This window comes from Macaca thibetana, chromosome X (assembly GCF_024542745.1).
Source record: "Macaca thibetana thibetana isolate TM-01 chromosome X, ASM2454274v1, whole genome shotgun sequence".
Lineage (NCBI taxonomy): Eukaryota > Metazoa > Chordata > Mammalia > Primates > Cercopithecidae > Macaca > Macaca thibetana.
In genome coordinates, this window is record NC_065598.1 from 145,272,754 (window position 1) to 145,292,136 (window position 19,383).

Below are 19,383 nucleotides of genomic sequence, written 5' to 3' on the forward strand. Positions count from 1 at the left end.
CAAACGTGACAGTTAGTTGGATGGCGGCTCCCTTGGAAGTCCAAGGCCTATCAGCAGCGCTCACTGTACCCATCAAGGAGATACTGAGGGAATTTGAGGGTGGGAAGGGAGGTGGGGGTTGGGGTGAGGGTTATGTTTTGAATATTGCTTCATATTGAAGCATTTGTAGTATTTGCGGTTAAGAGCCTGGATTTTCATGTAAGTCAACCTCAGGTTCAGCTTCCAGCTCTGCCAGTTACATATGGTGTGACTTTGAGCAAGTTACTTTGCTTTTCTGAACCTTATTTTCCCCCACCTATTAAGTGAGGATCATAGTGGTACCCGTCTTTCAGGCTTGCCATGGGTATTGAACATTTCACTTAGTAAACATTTATAGTGTTTCACTCAGCATCTGGCACATTGTATGTGTTCAATATATGGTAGCTATTGTCATCATCACTATCATCATCATCATGAGAAAATAGAAACCTTCCAGAAACTGTCAGGGCAACGATTGCCACAGGCCTCTGTTGGCTACTGAAACTCTAGACTCTGGAGAGCCTTGATGCCCTTTCCCTTTTACCCAGTCCCTGATGCTCCCCCAAGTAGCATGATGCCCAGAGGCCCACCAACCTCATTACCCAGCATTGCTGACAATAGGCACAGCCTTGGTCACTGTGAAACTGCCCCACAGCCTCAACCTCAGAAGTGGGAAGTGTACTGCAGATTTACTCTATGCCAGGTACTATGGGATATCCACAGGAATGTGCCACAGTGAGGTGACTGCCCAGGGGATAGTAATTCCTTCATTTCTTTATATGGGTTCTACCTTTTTCTGTTATTGGGTTCTTTTTCCCCTTGTCAAAGTAGCAATTTATCAGTTGAACTTAATTTTGTAATTAAATTTCAAATCTGAGAATTTACATGATGAAGTGAATTTGATTTTGGACCCAGTCAATTTCAGTCAGCCATAAACACTTACATTTTGAAATGTTAAAGTTAAATTATATACATTTGTGATTGAAAAACTCCAGGAAAGCCTAAACTCTTCCAGGTCTTGCTTAGGGGGTACCCTGCTCCAAGAAAACTTCTACGAAATGCAAATTTACAGAACAGATTCACCAAATGAATGGGATTGGCGCTACCATCGAGTTTTCTGTAGAATTTCTTCTCTCTTTTTTTTTTTCTTTTTTTTTTTTTTTAGATGGAGTCTCACTTTGTCACCCAGGCTGGAGTGCAGTGGCGTGATCTTGGCTCATTGCAAACTCCGCTTCCCAGTTTTAAGTGATTCTTGTGCCTCAGCCTTCCAAGTAGCTGGGACTACAGGCATGCACCACCATGCCCAGCTAATTTTTATATTTTTAGTAGAGATGGGGTTTCACCATGTTGGCCGTGCTGGTCTCGAACTCCTGACTTCAGGTGATCCATCCACCTCAGCCTCCCAAAATGCTGGGATTACAGGCATGAGCCACTGTGCCCAGCCAGAATTTCTTTAGTGAAACTTATGTACCTCCTCCACCCACCATACCACACATATCATAACAGAGATTCCCCAACTTGGAGTTCTTCTCATTTCAAGGTACAGTTATTATAAAAAGAAGAAGCCACCTGGGTCTCACAGCAGCCAGCCCTGCAGCCATTGCACAGCTGTAGAATCCCAGTGGCCTTCCAAAATATTCTTGCTGCTAGTCTACTTACTGCAATAACAAAAGTTTCACCTGGGCACTTTGTTCACACAAAGCTTGGCACAGGCTTTGAAATCAGACAATACCTAGGTTCTAGTCTAGGCTCTGGCATTTACCAATGGGTGATCATGGGCAGGTTGCTTAACCTTTTTGTGCCTCAGTTTCCTTATCTTTACAATGGGATCATAATAGTACCTTCTTCATAGGATTGTTCTGAGGATTCATTAATTGAAATGACCCTGGGAAAGGGTCAGTGCCTTACATTGAGTAACTTCTCAATAAATATTTATAATATCATTACCATCATCAATTATTATTAATTTACTTTACCAAAACACAGGTCCTGCTGAGTCATGTTGGCCAGACCACACCTAGAACAGCATGTCCAGTTTTAAGTTAATCTGTGTAAAATTCATAGATCAGTGCCTGGACCGTTGAAAGGGGCTCAATACCTGGTGGAAGTATTGTTAATTAATACTGCTGCTAACCTTCCTGGAGTGCATACAACATGCCAGGCACTGCATATGTGTTAATTCTATTAGTCCTCCTAACCTTTACCACTCTATGAATAATATACAACTATTAATCCCTTTTGCAAATGAGAAAATTAAGGCACATGAGAAAATTAAGGCACAGAAACGTTAAGTAACTCTCCCACAATTACAAAGCATGGAAGTGGCAAACACATAATTCAAGTCCAGACACTCTTTTTCCAGAGCCTGGACTCTTAGCCTCTATGCCAAAGAGCTGTGCTGTCCAATGCTGTAGCCAGCAGTCACATGTAACTATTTAAATTTTAAAAGTTAAATTTTAAATTTTAAAAATTAAATTTTAAAAAGTTCAGTTCTTCATTTGTACTAGCCACATTTCAAGTGCTACACACTTCATGTGGCCAGTGGTTACCATATTGAACAGCACAGTTCTAGAGCATTCTATTCTTTCTGGGATGATTCAGCATCAACTCGGGAAGTTCTGTTGGACGGCGCTGCTTACAGAGATTCTGAAATTCTGTTTCTTACAAAATCTCAGACTTGAATTGTACAGCTTTCTTGCATTGTTATCAATAGATGCATACTTATGATATATTGAAATTCCATTTGCACTTGGCCAAGTAGGGTAATGGCAAGAAAAAAGCCAAGAAGAGTGACTCACATGACATTTTTCTGTTTCCCCAGCGCATTATTTCAAATTCACAAAGTTGTCTCCTATCACCTCTCTTTGACATGGGACAGGAGGCATTCACCAACTTGCCCCAAAATCCAGGTTCTTCCACATGTCTGCCTTCACCTCTTTGGGCTATCTGGATAATACTTAGTGCTCTAGCATAGTAACCTCACGAGTGACTTGAACAACTGAGGCTGGCTTCTGAAGTCAGGGAGCCACAGAGGACCTTGGACTCCAGGTGTCTTTGGCACACTCATCAAGTCTCCAGTTCGCTTTCTCGGGTTTTCTCTGCTCATTTCTGTTACATGGTTAGTAAAGGTCAGAGAAAGAAAAGGTGTTAAGGATCCATTACCTTAATTCCAGAATGATTAAGTCAAGAAACCTACAAGCTCTCAGAAGCCAGTGTAATTAGAGTGCACTACTATAACCTTGCAAATGTGCATACGTCTCCTTCTGAATCACCAGAGTGAAGATTGGGCCAATATCCAATCTAGTCAATAATTTATAAACCCAGAGCAGTCATCCACTTCTTGCAAAGCAGCTGAATATCTATGGGGGTTAGTCATAATCTGAGCTTCTTGCACCAGAGCCATTTGAGCTACGGAATAGCACAGAGTGTCACAGAACAGCCAACAAAGCAGAGTTATTTCAGTATGAAAGAAGGAGGAGCACCTGACTGCTCCTCGCCATGTGCAGAGAAGGAGCCCATGCATTTCCAAACCTGGGGATTTCTTGGTTTCTAGCTTGGTTTCTGTCTGTACCCCACCTTGCTATTGTGTGATCTGAGTAAGCCCATCTCCACTTCCTCGTCTTATTAGCTAGGAACAATCTATCTCAAATTCATGTGTGCACAGAGTTCAGTGCCCAGCACACTAAAGTATGTTCAGTAAATGTGTTAGCTGATGTTATTTTCACCATATGATTATGATCACTCTCTGTTCTACTAATGGGTTTTATAAACCAACCAGCATTGAAAAGAGATGAGTAGATATGCTAAAATGAGAGTAAAGGCTCAGTTTATCATTGATGTTTATCCCAGAAAAAAAGGCTAGCACAATGTTCACCAGATTATAATCTCCCAAGTGCCTAGAACACCATGCCAAGCTAGTAACATAGTAAAGTTTATTGAATTTTGCAAGTATTTGCTGAGCCCTTTGCCTGGGCTAGATACTGTCGGGACACCAGAGGGATTTAGAGATGATTAAGACTTGGCCCGGCAAGAATGTTTAGTCAGCCAAGGGTATTCAGCCACAGAAGCTGGACCTGGAAAGAGAGGCAGAATTTCCAGGGTGGAGGAGCTTCATCTCAAAAGACACACAGAATTCCCAGAGTACAATCATGGAGAAAGGGCATTCCAGGCTTGGCAAACCAAGGAGCACAAGCACAGAGGGCCGAGCACACATGGCAGCCTGTCTGGAGAGCTCCAAGGAGATTGGTATGACTGGGGGTACGTGACATTATGGAGCGCAAAACCTGGCTGCTGAGAGGGTGGATGTGCTTGCACTTGCATCTCTAGTCTGGTTTGAGCCATTGGAGGATTTTTCAGGGAAAGGGAAACTGGGTTGACCTGGTTCCAGCAAGCACTCTGACAATCATGAGAAGCCCAGGGTCCAGGGGGATGAGTAGGTGTGACCTCCAGGAAACGGGGCGCCGCTATCAGACTCTATCTGTCCCATGGCTTACTTCTGTGAGATTTGAAATAGTGTAGAACTTGTCAGTCCATGAGCTAGTAATTATGCCCACCAATTACTGATTGATTTGCCTTTCTGAGATGCGCAGTGATCCCAAGGACAGAGATGGATTTACCTTGTGTTTAGAAACTTCTAGAAATTGAAATGTTCCTAACAACCTTTTCTGTGGAGGTTGTACCTCACACTTAGAGTGTGTGATAAGCAGTTTCTTTTCCTAATTAAATAAAATGGAGAAAAGACGCAAGCATCAGCTATAAAGCTCCCAGTCAGTCAGAGTCAAGAGACTGAATCTCATCTCTTTTATTTATTTTGTGTTTTAACTGGGGATTGCATTGGCCTGCACAGTGCTTGCTCCCATCCTGCTCCACTTGATTGAGTGGCTCCAGGCCCCCTCTTGATTGCTGCTGAAATAGAACTGCCCACGCTGTCGGGGTATCTTCCGCCGCTGGTCATTTCCATGTGCCATCTGCAGTTTTTTCTGCCTGATGGACTACTGAGGCACTGCAAGCGTATGTTAATGCTGATGGGGGGCCCTGTTTCTTGACCCATCACTAATATCTTGCAAGTCACACGAAGCTACCAGGGATTCCTGAGCAAAAGCTTAAAACGCTTCAGTTCTCTACAAATAAGCCCCATTCATTGCTTTTAGAGTGTGTTGTCATGGAGCAGACAAGTAATCAGAGCCAGAGTAATATTTGCATATTGAGGTCTTCAAAACTCCAGTGTGGCTATGAAATGGTGTTTAAAGTTATCAAGGAGCTAGGTATGCAGGCAGAAAGAATTGTCCATTATAGAAAGCAATGTCTCTGCTCATGTCCCAGATAACCTTGCTCCAAGGACAAACTGGAGCTTGATTTCATGAAGCTGCAGATGGCCAGTGAGCTCAGCTCTGTACTCACGAACCACCCCACGGGAGGGGCACTGAGACCTCTATGGTTGGCACAAATCCCATTAGAATGGTAAAGAAATCCTTTTCACAAGTACATAGAAATTGCTTGCTAAGATTTCATGGGTTTTCTTGACTTTGTTGTTTTTGTTTGGGTTTTAGAGGGTGGGCATGAGTCATCTCTAAAACTCTTCAGGTAGTTAGGTTGTCTTTTTATTCCCATTTTTAAGTATTTATAATTTGTTCTTAAAATTTTGTCTGGAGGTCCACACCTCCCCTTGGAAAACCTTGCTTGTACTTTTCTTAATGGCACATTTTAAGTTTCTGTGTTTCAAAACTTGCTTGTCATATAACGTGCTAATGACTAAACACATGCACACATCCATACCAATGCAAACGACATGTGGGCTTGGGAATGAGGCAAGACTGGGTTTGCATCCTGCTCTGCTACTAATGGGCTGTATGATTTTGGGCAACTTAGTTAACCTCTCTGGGCCTCAGTGGCCTCATTTGTAAAATAAGGACAATAATAGTCCCTTTCTCATAGATGGCTGTTTATACAGATCAAATAAGACCAAATATTTAAAGAACCTCGGTTAGTGCCTAAAGCACAGCAAATGCTCAATACATTCAGTGGTGGCAATTTTTATTGTTATTTCAAATATTACAACAAAATATGTACTGAACTATTATCCATTGCAAAGACTTGCCCACAATAGGCGCTTAGTAAGTGTTTATTGCAATAAATTGAAGTGATTCCAACTATGTAGCTTAGATTTCAGGTATGAGTGTTTCCTTCTCCACTGGGATGTTTGCTAATGGACATAGATGATCACTCACAGCTCAGGTATTAAAAGCAGGAGAGTAGAGGTGCTGCTTCATGTAGAAAGAAGAGCAACTTCTCATCCAGGCAGGCTTCCACCTGGTCCTTTGGACACCACTGTTGCTAAGCACTTGATGTGCTCGTCAGGGTGTCAGGGCTCTTAGCAGCCACCCATTTGCGTTTTGCAGCTTTTGCTGACATAGATATCAAGTATGAAGTTATTTTAACTACCTTTGGCTGAAAAAAATGGGTCATATGTTCAATACATTCAATTCTGCTGAAATCCCTGTCTTCTAAAGCATGATAGAAAGGGGAGGTACCACCCACAGAAGTCCTAAAATCTTGGGGCCCTAGTAGGGTATAGTTCAACAAGGGCTGCAGCTCAGGACATGGTTATTGTGAGATTTACTCATGACTGTTTGGTTTTGCACTCACCATTTGGTTTTGCAGATTCCTCAGCGTGTTTACACACACATACCTACAAACCAGTTTAGAGTTGTGTGCTCCGTTGTGGGGGGTGGTCAGTGGGGTGGGGGTGGGGTAGGGTGGGTTCAGGCTTGGTCAAAGTCATTGCAGATGAACCAGCTATCTGACTTAGCTTTGTTCCCATTTTCAACAAGACAGTGATTTCTCAAGCCAGGCGGGTCTTCACATGAGATCCACGGATGGGCATTAAGTGGCCCAGAAAACCCCCCAAAATTAGATATAAAATGTTGGTGGGCTGGAAAGGGGGAGACACCATAAGTGCTTTTTCTGTGGAGAGAAACCATAGCTTATAACTGCTTCTCAAAGAAGTCTGCGACCCAAGACAAGCTAAGCTCACAAAGCTGTTTGGTTTTGTTCCACCAAGCCAGTTGGTGGGTATAACCACAACACCCAAACCACCTAGCTAGGCACTCAGGGCAGTAACAAGATCAGTCAGAACCATTCTGTGGCCAAGCAGCTGATGGATTGTTCAATCGGTTGTTGTAGACTCATGTAGACAAAGCCTGCAAGCTTGGGGAAGCCAGGCCCCCCCAGGTCAGCCTCGGGCGACAGCCCCCGTCCTGCCAGGCCCTGGGGAGTGAGTCCTTCCTGCCCAGCAGCTCGTTTGCTCATGAGCTGGCCCGAGTCACCTCCTCGTACAGCACCTCAGAGGCAGCGCCCTGGGGCAGCTGGGATCCGAAGGCCTGGAGGCAGGTGCCCGCTCCACTACTGCCTAGCTGCGATGCCACAGGTAAGTCACTTCCCCCTGAGCCTTGCTTTCCTCATCTGTCAATGGGGCACAGTCCCCTGCTCAGCCTGCCCACCTGCCTCACAGGGTTGTTGGGAGGAACACAGGAGGTGACAGCTCCGAAGGTAAAGCTCTGTCCACCCATGAGTGACTTCTAGTGCTTCCTGGGCCTGCTTGTTCTCTACTTTCTGCCCGGCATTCTTTGGCAAAGGGAAAACCCAAGCAAGCAGAGTGCTCCAGGTGCCTCAGCCCCACCTCCAGGGAAATGAGTGGGGGATTGTCCAGGGTGCAGTTGCTCTCTCCGTCAGCTGTACACCTTCCAGTACCCCATTTCCATGCCTGCCTGTCTGTCCCTGAGGCCAGACTGGGAACCTGAGGGGGACAGGGGCTGTTCTTCTGCACCTCCGAAGCCCTGCACCTGATACCTGCTGCTTGGTACCTAGTGGGTGCTCGGGAACTGCCTCTCCTGCCAGCCATCTGCTGTGAATTCCAAACCCCACCCAGGACTCCCACACCCTAGAGGCAGGAAGTTGGATTGCCTTACTGGAGGACTGGCAGTCTGGTAGGTAGTACAGGCAGAAGGAATCCAAACCAAGTTTGTCCAAGAGGGCTGTGAGTTGGGATCATCCTCTAGATTCTAGAGTCTAGAAGGAATGGCTGGACCTGCCCCCAGAGTCACATTAGTGGTCATGAGAGCAAGCGGATGGATACCAGCCAGAGGGGGCCTTTGCAGAGAATTGCATCTGGTGCATAAAATATCAATGTGCACAGGACGTCTGCCCTATCTGCAGAGAAAACTGGAGACATGAACATTTTCTAAGTGATAGTGATCAGAAGATGGTCATTAAGCTGAAAGGGCCTCCCAGGATTCTGGCCTTTAATGGAAATTCTGCTTTGGTATGTACAGCCTTGTTCTCTTTATCCTGCCTGCCCTGGCCTGGAAGAACAAGCAGTGCTTTCCTTTCAAGGGCTATTGATTTCTCTCTCTCTCTCTCAGAGTCACAGAGCTCCTCAGCTGTTCACTCTTCAGCTGAAACCAGAGAAATCTTGTCCAGCACAAAGCTGCCAGGGAAACAGAATTAGCAAAACGGACATCGTCCCCTCAGGATGTCGCTGTTTCCACCCTTGTCTGCCTTGCCTTTCCCTCTTTGGAAGCCACAAATGAAAGGATCTCAGCTAGCTTGCCTTGAGAATTCTTGTCCCTCACCTATTCTCTCTCTTCTCAAGCCAACAGCTTTCACCCAGCAGTGAAGGGGCAGTGCAGATTTGTGGCCCCAAATCTTCTCTAAGAACCTTGGAAATTCGCCCCACCTGGGGGCCTTTGAGGGTCAGGCCTGGCATTCACTAAATCCTCCCTCTCAGCACAGCTGCCTTGTCAGTCCAGCCTGTGAGTCAGTGCGAGACAGAGGATGCAGGCACCACAGGGGAAGAAGAAAGGCAGGCTGGAAATATATTTGTTTCCTTTGCCCAGGATCATTCCCAGCATCTAAACCAAGTTCTTCCTAGACCCGCCAAGACTGAGGAGTCAGAATAGAGTTTGCAGCAGTCATAGGTCATGTGGGAAGACAGAAAACAAAGGGCAAAAAGAATTTCATATACAGATTTCTGCCATTTGCTTTCAATGGCATTCCTTTTGTGAAGCCCCAGTGACAGGTTCAGACCAGTTCAAACCTGAGGGCAGCACCGTTACCATGGGTCAGGTCTCCAGAAGAGCAAGGAAAGATCCCTAACATAGAAAATGGTGTGGCAGGTTCCAGTTCCCTGTTGGGGTCCCATGACTTGACCTTAGGTTTCTGCCAGCACCTGCCCACTCTCCATTCCTTCACCCTACTGGGTGGTCATTAGAGCATTATCTGCTTTGATTGATTTACTTGTGTCCATAAGAGTAGAGACAAACGGTGTTATCCCCATGCCTGGAACAAAGCCTGGCCCACAGCAGACCCATGATCAATGTTTGTCAACTGAGTGACAGAGGGGCTGACTGGACTGTCATGTAAGCAATACCTTCCCATCAGGGTCTCGGGAAGGTAAGTTCAGGGGCCCCAGAGTTACTGTGGCCCGTATCCCTCTGGCTGCATTCTGGGCAAGGAAAGGCGCTGAGCCAAGGCAACGCAAAAGGGCAGGTGTTCAGTGGGTTCCACCCCAGATCCTGGTGTTAACAGTCCACTGGGAGAAGTGGCCCAATTCGTGCTCATTACTCCCAATGGTCCTGCCTCCCTGCAGGCATTCTGGAGAAGCTGAGTCACAGGCTCTGAGAGTTAGGAGGAACTTAGGAAACAATCAAAACTTGCCTGCCATTCATTTTAGGAAGCCGCTATAGTTTCTGAAGGACGACTGAAGGGAATTTTTTCCTAAGAGCATCCATCCATCCTCCACCTAGGCTTCAGACAGCACTGTCTACGTTGTCACTATCTATGGGCCGTGGCCAGTCAGAGCCCATGGGTCTCAGGGGGCTCCACCCATGTGGGGGTGGAGGTCCCCACCACTCAGATCTTGAATGTGTGGTGGTCCCATGCAGTATACTATCTTCCTGTCATTCCAAAGGAAAAGTCAGAAGTGTGAATGAGTTGTTTCTAATTCTGGCTTCCAAAAAGTACAAAAGAAGGTGCTTTTTCTTGTGGAGTACACTAGTGCTCAACCTTTGGGACAGGTAGCTGAGCCCTTCTGCTGTGTAGCAGGCTGGCTCTCTGTGGGGGCACTCATGGAGCAGTGTCTGCTGGGAAAGGAGACAGGAGTTCCCTAGCTGGAGGGGTAGATAATCTCCCCCCTCCCTCCCCTCTTCTGTCCTCCCTTTCCCTTCTCCCTCCTCTTCCCTCCTCCCCTTCCTCCTCCTCCTCTTCCTTCTCTTCCTCTTCTTTCTTCTCTCTCCCTCTCTCTCTCCCCCTCCCTCCTTTCCTTCCTCCCTTCCTCCACATTCTTTATAAAACAAGGCTTTGGATCCATTCACTGCCATCCCCCAGAAGCTATGTCATTTGAATTCTTGTCTGAGTCAGGATGCTCTCCTCCAGGGGATCATGGGGCAAGGAACTTCAGCCCAAATCCATCTGAAATCCAGGAACGTTTTGTGGGCATCTGTCTCAGTCCCACTGATCGTTTGTCCTCTGCCTTTCCCCAGTTGGAGTCCTTTTGCCCCCTTAAGTGGTTGAATTGGTAACGAGATCATTCTTCCCGTGTAGTGGTGAGAAGGCAGCACTCAGGTGATTGCACCTGGGTAAACAGGAGACATTAGCATGTGTTGGCTGGTGAGTGAAGCTGGTGCAGTGCCTGGCATGGGCTCAGTTGTGCCAGCAGGCAGTGGTGGAGTTTGGGCTTTTTCCCCTCTCTCCTGCCCAGCACACAACCCCCAGAGACAGGTGGGGGCTTTACAGCTTCCTGGCATCAGCCTGAAGCTTCTAGAAAGGCATCCCAAGAACTTCCAAGTTTGTCATCTTGGCTGAGACTGTGAATGTGGTCCCTTGTCTGAGGGTGGGGGCTGGGAGGGGGTGTGACAGAGGAAGAGCCGGGCCTTAGTTCTCTGGGGGTCACCATGAGAGAAGCACACCTGGGCTCGCACAGAACTCAGTGCTGCTTGTCAGTGTCACCTGGCACAATAGGACCTAGTGCCACAGTTGCAACCCTAGAAAATTTGACGACCCCTTCATAGCTTTGTTTATAAAAGGCCACACGGCCTAGGCCGTCCTTCATAAGAGAACAGAAAGCGAGTGTCCCAGTCACAAAGCAGCAACTTTCAGGCACGGTTTCCTCCTGGTCACTGAAACCATTTGTCATTTCCTGTTTTCTCCATTTTCCAACGATTCTAATTGTCAGTGTCAAAAGGCAACAACTGTTTTCTTGGGGCTTATCTTTGGAGCACATTGATTCAGAACAAAGGATGGGAGCCTCCATCTGCAAAACAAAGGAAGCAGCCTCCTCGGGAGGCCTGGAGAGAATGCTCTGGCTCCTTTTGCCAGGTACAGCAGGACCAGCATAGCAGCAGAGGACTGGCGGTGCCTCTGGACACTGCCGTAAGGTGAAGAGTCCATGGAGGGCCCTCGCTTGCTGGTGGCACCCTGGACTTGAAGGTCCTGCAGAGCTGGCCGCCAGCACCCAAGCTGGGTGTCAGCAGCATTGTGTGGCCTTGGCAGTTTCCATAGTGATACGCTGGCCAGCTTTTCCATTAGACTCCGGGGTCCTCTGGAATGTGTGCTTCCTAGGATGAAGACGCCCCAGCACCCGCTGAAGCCTGCCCTGCTCCGGCATGGCCTTTCCTTTTGTCTGGCACGCCCCTGGGCTTGGCTTTCTCTTTCCGTCCCTCCCTTTGGACTTTACCACACTTCCCCTGCTGTTTCCTTAGTCACACTCTCTAGCCTCCATCTGCCCCTTCCCCCCAACCCCGACCTCTGTACAACTGTGTTATTTGATGAAACTAATGCAGCAACCGGTGGGGATGGAATTAAGGACCGTTTAGCCCTAGCCAGCCACCCAGGAATCTGTCCCCAGAAGCAGCAGAAGCACCTGGTTTGCAGTTAGGAGATACTGTACTTCTTAGCCGTGTCACCTTGGGCAAGTCATTTAACCTCTCTGAGCCTCTGCTGTCACATCAGTAAGCTGGGGACTGTAGATCTTCTGCCCTGATGTCCTGAGGCTGGTACAAGGAGAAGAGGCAAAGCGAAAGGACTGCCTTCGGAAATGGCCGCCAACCCTGACCTGACCATCTCAGGCAGATCCGGATGGTGCGGCCTTGGGAAGTGGTCATGTGACCCCCATGCTCCTCAGTGTCCACATGGGGTGTTGCTAGATGACATCAAATAATGGGTGAGACATGCTCAGTATAATGAGAGCTTGAGAAGGCAGATTCCACCCCACCCCCACCCCCACCCCTTGCCGCCTTGCCAATGCTTCAGCAGGGAGAGGGCAGCTGCATAGGGCAGCTGAGAAACAGCCCCTCACTGCCCACACAGCAGCTCCAGTGGAGGGGGAGGCAGGGACCAGGACAGGAAGCAGGCTAAGGGCGGGATAGAAAAGCAAACCCCAGTCTGGTGGAATTGCTTCTGGTGTAGTCTTCCCGGTGCCATGTGTTTGTCCTCTCTGCCTTGGCAGGAACCAAGGCCAGGAACTGCTGCCAGGCCTGAGAGCCGGGCACAGTCCCAAGCACTGGGTCTCTACCCCGCCCCACTCCCGCCAGCCCCACCGAGTGCAGAGAAGGGTTCCCAGAAGCCCTTTGCTGGAAAAGCAGGCACTGCACGGGCAGACCATGTTGTAGAGTCAAGTCCTCTGGTGTCTGGGGGGACACAGACCAGAAAGTGGACTTGGAGCATGTGCTCCCAGACAGAGCTGCCTTGGTGGTTGAGAAAGGGAGAGAGATGGCAGCAGTTGAGCAGATATGGCCGGGCTCCCCTCACTATGTGGGGTGAGGAGGCTTCAAGCACTGGACTGGGAGTCAGGCCTGGATCCAACTCACAACCTGACACCAATTGGCTGACGGTCTCAGAGCAAGTCATGCCTTCTCTGGGTCTGGGGGCTTTCATGTTATTCCCTCCTGGCTATGTTCTTCCCCTTTGCTCCTTGAGCCAATCCCAGACTGAGTGCTGAAACTGTGGCCTTGAAACTTGGCTCACTCCTCCCCCTGCCCACCCCGCCAGCTTTCAGATGGCGACAGGAAGCTCCTCCGAATTGCCTATGCTGCAACTAGTCAGGAGAAGGGCGGGAGGTTGGCAGTAAGTGTTTGGCTACTCCCAGTGTTGGAGACTGTGTCCACCTGACCATGTGATCATCCGGCCGTTCATGCCAGGACCACCAGGAACAAGCCTCGGTTCTCTTCCCAATGTCCTTTCCCTATGACAGCCCTGCAGAGGCTAGGCATCCACCACTACATAGCCCACAGTCTGCTCTGCCCCAGCCACAGCATCCTCGGCTTGCTCAGCCATTCTTTGTCTGGGTAATTTGAAGTCCAATCCCCACTCTCATTACTTACCATCCTCTGAATGCAGCCAGTCTGTCTGGGTCTCCCTGAGACTAGCATGCCCAGACTCCTGTGGGTATATCCTGGCCAAGGCAGAGTTAGCACAGGACTGTCACCTCCCTCCTTCTACATACTCTGCTTCTATTAATGCAACCTAAAGTTACATTTGTTCTTATGGTGACCGCATCTCACTGCTGACCCATCCTGACCCATCCTGAGCAGATGGACATCCAAAATGCCTAAATCTTTTTTCTGTGTGCTCTTGCTATTAAGTTCTGTCTCTCCTGCCCCATTCTATGCTGTTGCAGTTGGTGTTTTTAACCCAGGTGCAGAATCTTATTTATACCTGTGGAATTTTGCTCGAGAGGGTGGGGCATGCATGCGAATGTGTGTTGGTGTGTTCATTCGTGCTTTCTGCTACACCAAAGCCAAGTCCTAGGTCCCCACGCAGTGATCCTCAGGCTAATGATTTATTGGTAGCTGTAATCTAATTTGTCTTTTTCGTCTTCTGTTTAGCAAGAGGAACAGAGATCAGGTCATATGGCAATGACCCCTGAACGGCAGAATGCATATATCTCCCAACAGATGAGTCCATTTCAAGGTAAGCAGTTAAGGCCAGTGTTCCCAAGGGGGCGGGCAAGGGGTGCATATGTGGAAGTGGGGTGAGAATTCATTTCAGAGTAAGCAGTTACTGTCTGTGTTTCTGAAAGCATTGAGAGAGAAGAGATCTGAAAAACAGTTAAATAATTCATCCAACTCTAAGAGCAGGATCCCAATTGAAGGCCTGGTCTAAATGACTCCAAAATCATCATTTAATTCAAGAGACTGATTTCCCTGAGTCAGGCCCCTTAAAGCAGCTATTTCAATGGGACAGGGACACACCCGCTAGGATCTGGATTAGAATCACTTGGGGGCTGCCACACCCCCAGGGCTCTGATCCTGCCCTTCTCCCACACACATATTCACACACTGCTGCAGTGACCTTCCATTTCTAATGGGTTTCTGGGACATCTGTCAGGTATAGGAAATGGAAAAGGGGTTGGGGAGGCTCTGCTTCAGAAAGTTTGTGTCAGGGGCTCCCGGAGCCTCCACAGATAGATAGCAGGGGTCCCCACTATAAATGTGATCAACATTTATTGGCCTAGGATATAGCAGTTAGCAAAAAGCCTGATGTAGTTCCCACTTCATGGAGCTTGCAGGCTGGCCAAGGAGTCATGAGTTCAGCAACCCTTATGCACCAGTGGGATGAGATTGGACCAGGCCAAGGGTAGTCTTGGGAACACTCAGCATTTGTCTGAGGGTCAGGAGAGGCTGCTTGCCCTCAACAGGTGGTCAGCATCTTTATCGTAGCCCATGACACCTCTACACCATCGCTCTTCCAGTCTTATGGAAGACCTCTTTTGGCCTGATACCAGCAGAGTCTGTGTCCCACTTGTCCAGGCTGGAGTGCCACATTGGGCACACTCCAATTGCAGGGACAGCACAGACAAGTTTCAGGAAGGCTGTTGGCCTCCAGGAGGTTAACCTTATAGGGCTAGATTGTAACCTAGTTGAAAAACATACACATGCCATGATAATAAAAGAACCTAGGCACCATTACAAGAGAAAGAAATCATTTTTGTAGATACGAGCATGGACTCTTCGGTGGGTCAGACACACTGGGCTTGTGCCCTGATTGCACTGTCTCCCCTACCTGACTTTGGGTAAACCATATGACTGCTACATGACTCAGTGTCCACTCCAAAAAAGTACCTGTAGATATTGGCCACGGTAGATATCAGCTAGAATGGACTCTCATGACAATGAGGGGAGATGCATTTCCCATCTTAGGCACCTGGGACTCTACCTTCCATCTTCTGCTCCATGTCTCTCCATCCCCAGGCTCTTCAGAACTCAGGGAGTCCAGAATGTCAACTCCTAGATTTCAGCCTTCAGAAAGGAACCCCATTACAGCTCAGTTGTACAAATGTTGTCTGAGCCCCAGATCTGGACTCAGAGACCATCTTGGCTATGAGGAGAACAGAGGGGAACAAAGCACCACCCGCACTTACTCACCACACTCACTTGCTGTCCCAGGTCACATCCATCGGGTAGAGAATTGAAGAGACTGAGCTAGCTCCTGCCACCAGCCCACCCCACCTGGCCCCTTCCTTCCTTCTACAAAATATGCACCACCTGTCAAAGGGTGGGCAGTGCCAGGCCCTGCATACAGAGCACTGAGTGTAAAAGCAGACATGGACCTTGGCCTCCGGGAGCTTCCAGTTTTCTTGAAGAGACAAATCAGCTGCCATTTCAGTCCAGTGTGATCTGCTTTTGGTGAGCACAGACCTAGGAAGTTGGGGCAGCTTCCCAGAAGAACGGAATTCCAGGCTGAGGGCAGAGAAATGAGGGGAATTGTGAGGAATTGGGGAGCAGGGTCGGGGGGCTCAGTAGAGAGCCAAGGGCGGGAGGTGAGAAGTCCGTGCTGGGCCAGGAGCCTCACTCCGGTGGCCACAGCCCAAGTCGAGGATGCCTTTGGAACTGATCCCCAATTCTCTCTGTATGTAGCTGCCCAAGAACAAGTCACCTCCAAGTGTAGCCGGATCAAGGCAAGCCCCCCATCTAGCAAGCACTTGATGCCACCCAGAACTGGGCTCCTTCAGAACAATCTGAGTCCAGGAATGATCCCACTCAGCAGGCACCAGAGCTGCGAGGGCATGGAAGTGATCTCACCAACTCTGGGGAAGCGGCAAGGAATTTCCACCTCCAGCTCCCAGTTTCCCATCCCCTCGCACTCAGGCCAGACTCCCCTGGGCAGTCTTGGCCCTGTCTGCCAGCATACGCAGAGTCCCAAGGCCACCCCACCAGAAGTGCCCCTGCCTGGGTTCTGTCCCAGCTCCCTGGGCACCCAGTCCTTGAGTCCCCACCAGCTCAGACGGCCTAGTGTGCCAAGAATTCCCACTGTGTTTAACAATGCTGCATGGGGCACAGCGGCAGCAGCTGTGACCAGAGCAGTTTCGGGGAAACCACCCCTGAGCCAAGTGGATAATAGTGTTCAGCAGCATTTTGATAGCAACTCCATCTTTGCCAAGGCGCCTGTGAGAGTGCCCCTGATGGCCCCAGTGTTCCCATCGCAGCAGACAGTTGCGACTCCCAATCAGATGGCCTCTGAAGGCAGGCCTGGCCAGAAGGTGAGTGCTGTTCTGGCCAACAACCCCAGCTTCAGCCTGCTGGGCAGTCAAAGCCTCAGGCAGAGCCCGGTGCGGGGCCCAGTGCCTGTAGCAAACACCACCAAGTTCCTCCAGAAGGGTATGGCCAGCTTTAGTCCCCTGAGCCCCATACAGGGCATCGAGCCACCAAGCTATGTGGCTGCTGCTGCCACCGCTGCTGCTGCTTCTGCCGTTGCCGCCAGCCAGTTCCCAGGTCCGTTCAACAGAACGGGTATTCCCCCTGAGCTGCCACCTGCCGACTTTTTGCGCCAGCCCCAACCCCCACTAAATGATCTGATTTCGTCACCTGACTGCAATGAGGTAGATTTCATTGAAGCTCTCTTGAAAGGCTCCTGTGTGAGCCCAGATGAAGACTGGGTGTGCAACTTGAGGCTGATCGATGACATTTTGGAACAGCATGCTGCTGCTCAAAATGCCACAGCCCAGAATGCTGGACAAGTCACCCAGGATGCTGGGGCGCTTTAAATCTGAGCAGGATGCCCATAGAAACGCCCACGTTGACATCGCTCTAGGGAGTGGTGTCACTCCACACCCGCAGCTGTCTCCCGTTACAATTTGAGTGGTGTTGTCAGCCCATGCTTATCCCTCCCTCTACCTGTGACAAAATGGAAAGCTGGTGATTTTTCAAGCTACGTGTACATATTTGAAAATTTTGTAAATGGTTTTCCTAAACATTAATGACAGAAGTATTTATACTTCATTTTGTGACTTTGTAAATAAAGCGACGGCTTTTGTTTCAGTAGAGTTGTGTTTACTATGCATTGTTTTGTGTTTATTATACATTGTTACAAATATGCAGACTGTGTTGTTTGCTCCAGTGATACCTTGTTAAGCTAGGTGGCTGAGTCGCTTATGGTTTTGATGCAATGAGCAATGTGGATGTGACCAAGAGTTGTTGTGCAAGTTGACAAATGCCAAATAGAAAACCACTTGGCCATTTATTTCTATGTTCACTAAAAATCCTATTGCCTTGTGTGATTCTTAATCTCTTTTTGCAAACCTTTCAGTCTCCGCTAGCTCTTTCCTAATGAGCATTTATAGCAGAAGCCGTTTTATCATTAAGTGCCCCACAGAGACACTTTACCAGGAGGCTGAGAGAGTTCTCCAGATCTGGGAGAGGCGCAGAGAGAGCGTGTGCGCCGAGCACTGTCTCAGCAATCCACCTTGAGGAGCTAGAGTATCCTCCTCCCTTTACCATTCAGACCGAGAGAAAAAGCCCAGCTTGTGTGCACCCTCGTGGGGTGAAGGCGAGCTGTTCCTGGTTTAAAGCCTTTCAGTATTTGTTTTGATGTAAGGCTCTGTGGTTTGAGGGGGAACATCTGTAAACATTAATAGTTGATTTGGGGTTTGTCTTTGATGGTTTCTATCTGCAATTATTGTCATGTATATTTAAGTGTCTGTTATAGAAAACCCACACCCACTGTCCTGTAAACTTTCCTCAGTGTCCAGACTTTGTGTAATCACATTTTAATTGCCACCTCGTATTTCGCCTCTACATTTGAAATCTGGCGTCTGTTTCAAGCCAGTGTGTTTTTTCTTCGTTCTGTAATAAACAGCCAGGAGAAAAGTGCCTCTATGTTTTTATTTTTCAAGGGAGTATTCAGTACCTACAAAGCCAAGTCAGGAAGCCTGCTAGTGGCTTTGCTTATTTCAGAGGCTGCTCGATGCCTTGTGTGTCAGAAAGAAAGATTCGGTAGTTTTGCATCACAGCAAAGAAGCCTGTTATTTGGGGCTCAGCCCCTCATTTTATAGAGGATGAAACAGAGAGGGATGGGAGGCCACAAAGACATCTGCCCTGGGAGCAGGGGTGGCGAGGACTTGCCCTGAGGATCTAGACTCTCTGCACCACCATCCTGTCTCCCTTGCCAAAGACCACGCATGCCCTTCTTTGACCAGACCCTGCCACCTGATAGACCAGGACCTGGTAGGCGGGTATCCAGGTTTCATGGATGGAACCACATCTCCCCAGAAGTGGGGAGGTAGCTATTGGGATGCACGCCTCCCGCCATGTGCTGTAGGAGTGCAGCTGAAGCAACAGTTGGGATCAGATGTAGTCACAATTGAATGCATCATCACATTTATCCCTCTAACTGGCTGGAAGAGTTGATATCCTCATCCCTAAGGTACAAAATGTTCCAATTTGATCAGTGGCTTTCAGGAGCTGAGAAAGGCATATGCTCTGAGGCAGAGCTGTTATGTCCTGCAGAGCCTAAAAATGCTCTAAGAACATGCCCCCTGCCAAAATTCTCAATGGCTGTGACAAGGGACAGTGATCGACCAATGGGGTTGGAAGCAGACCTCCCCAGTCCAGGGACCAGAGGTGGGACAGAGGGGTCATAGAAAGAGTCATTATTCCAACACTCCAGCTCTTGGCCAGTCCTCACACAGTCCCTTCCTGCTTCCAGGTGAGAGAGAGATCCTCATAGGTCTGGGTAAAGTCCTTCAGTCAGCCTTCATTCCCTGTCACCAACTTTGTCTCTGTTCTCCCTGCCCGTCTCAGGCAGCACTCTTCAGGAAGCCTCTCCAGGAGCCAGCCTCACTGCAGCTCCCACTACTGTCCCTCTGCCTCAAGTGTCCCAACCATGCCAGGCCCCAGGCAGGCTGCAGCTTTCCCTCGGGGCCACACCAAAGCACTTGGGCTCAGCTGTGCTGTCCCCCTCTGTCACTGAGCTCAGCTGCAGCAGGGGTGGGGTGCCAGGAGGCCCATTCACCCTTCTCTGGCTCTGTGTTAGACCCACCTGCCCAGTGACTGCTGCTTAGAACCTACCCGCTGGGAAAATGAAGCCCTCCCA

The 19,383-nt window shown here is 48.8% G+C and overlaps 1 protein-coding gene across 8 annotated transcripts in view; it reads left to right on the forward strand.

The window, feature by feature from the left end:
• MAMLD1 (mastermind like domain containing 1) overlaps positions 1-18,161 on the forward strand; it is a 144,577-nt gene extending 126,416 nt beyond the window's left edge. For 5 of the 8 annotated variants that reach the window (XM_050775303.1, XM_050775307.1, XM_050775305.1 and 2 more), the window contains 2 exons: positions 13,899-13,983; positions 15,930-18,161. In XM_050775303.1, the coding sequence (XP_050631260.1) occupies positions 13,899-13,983; positions 15,930-17,056 (1,212 nt within the window). In that variant the 3' untranslated portion in view covers positions 17,057-18,161. The other 3 variants (XM_050775309.1, XM_050775310.1, XM_050775308.1) reach the window with 2 other exon arrangements.
• The last annotated feature ends 1,222 nt before the right edge of the window (positions 18,162-19,383 follow it).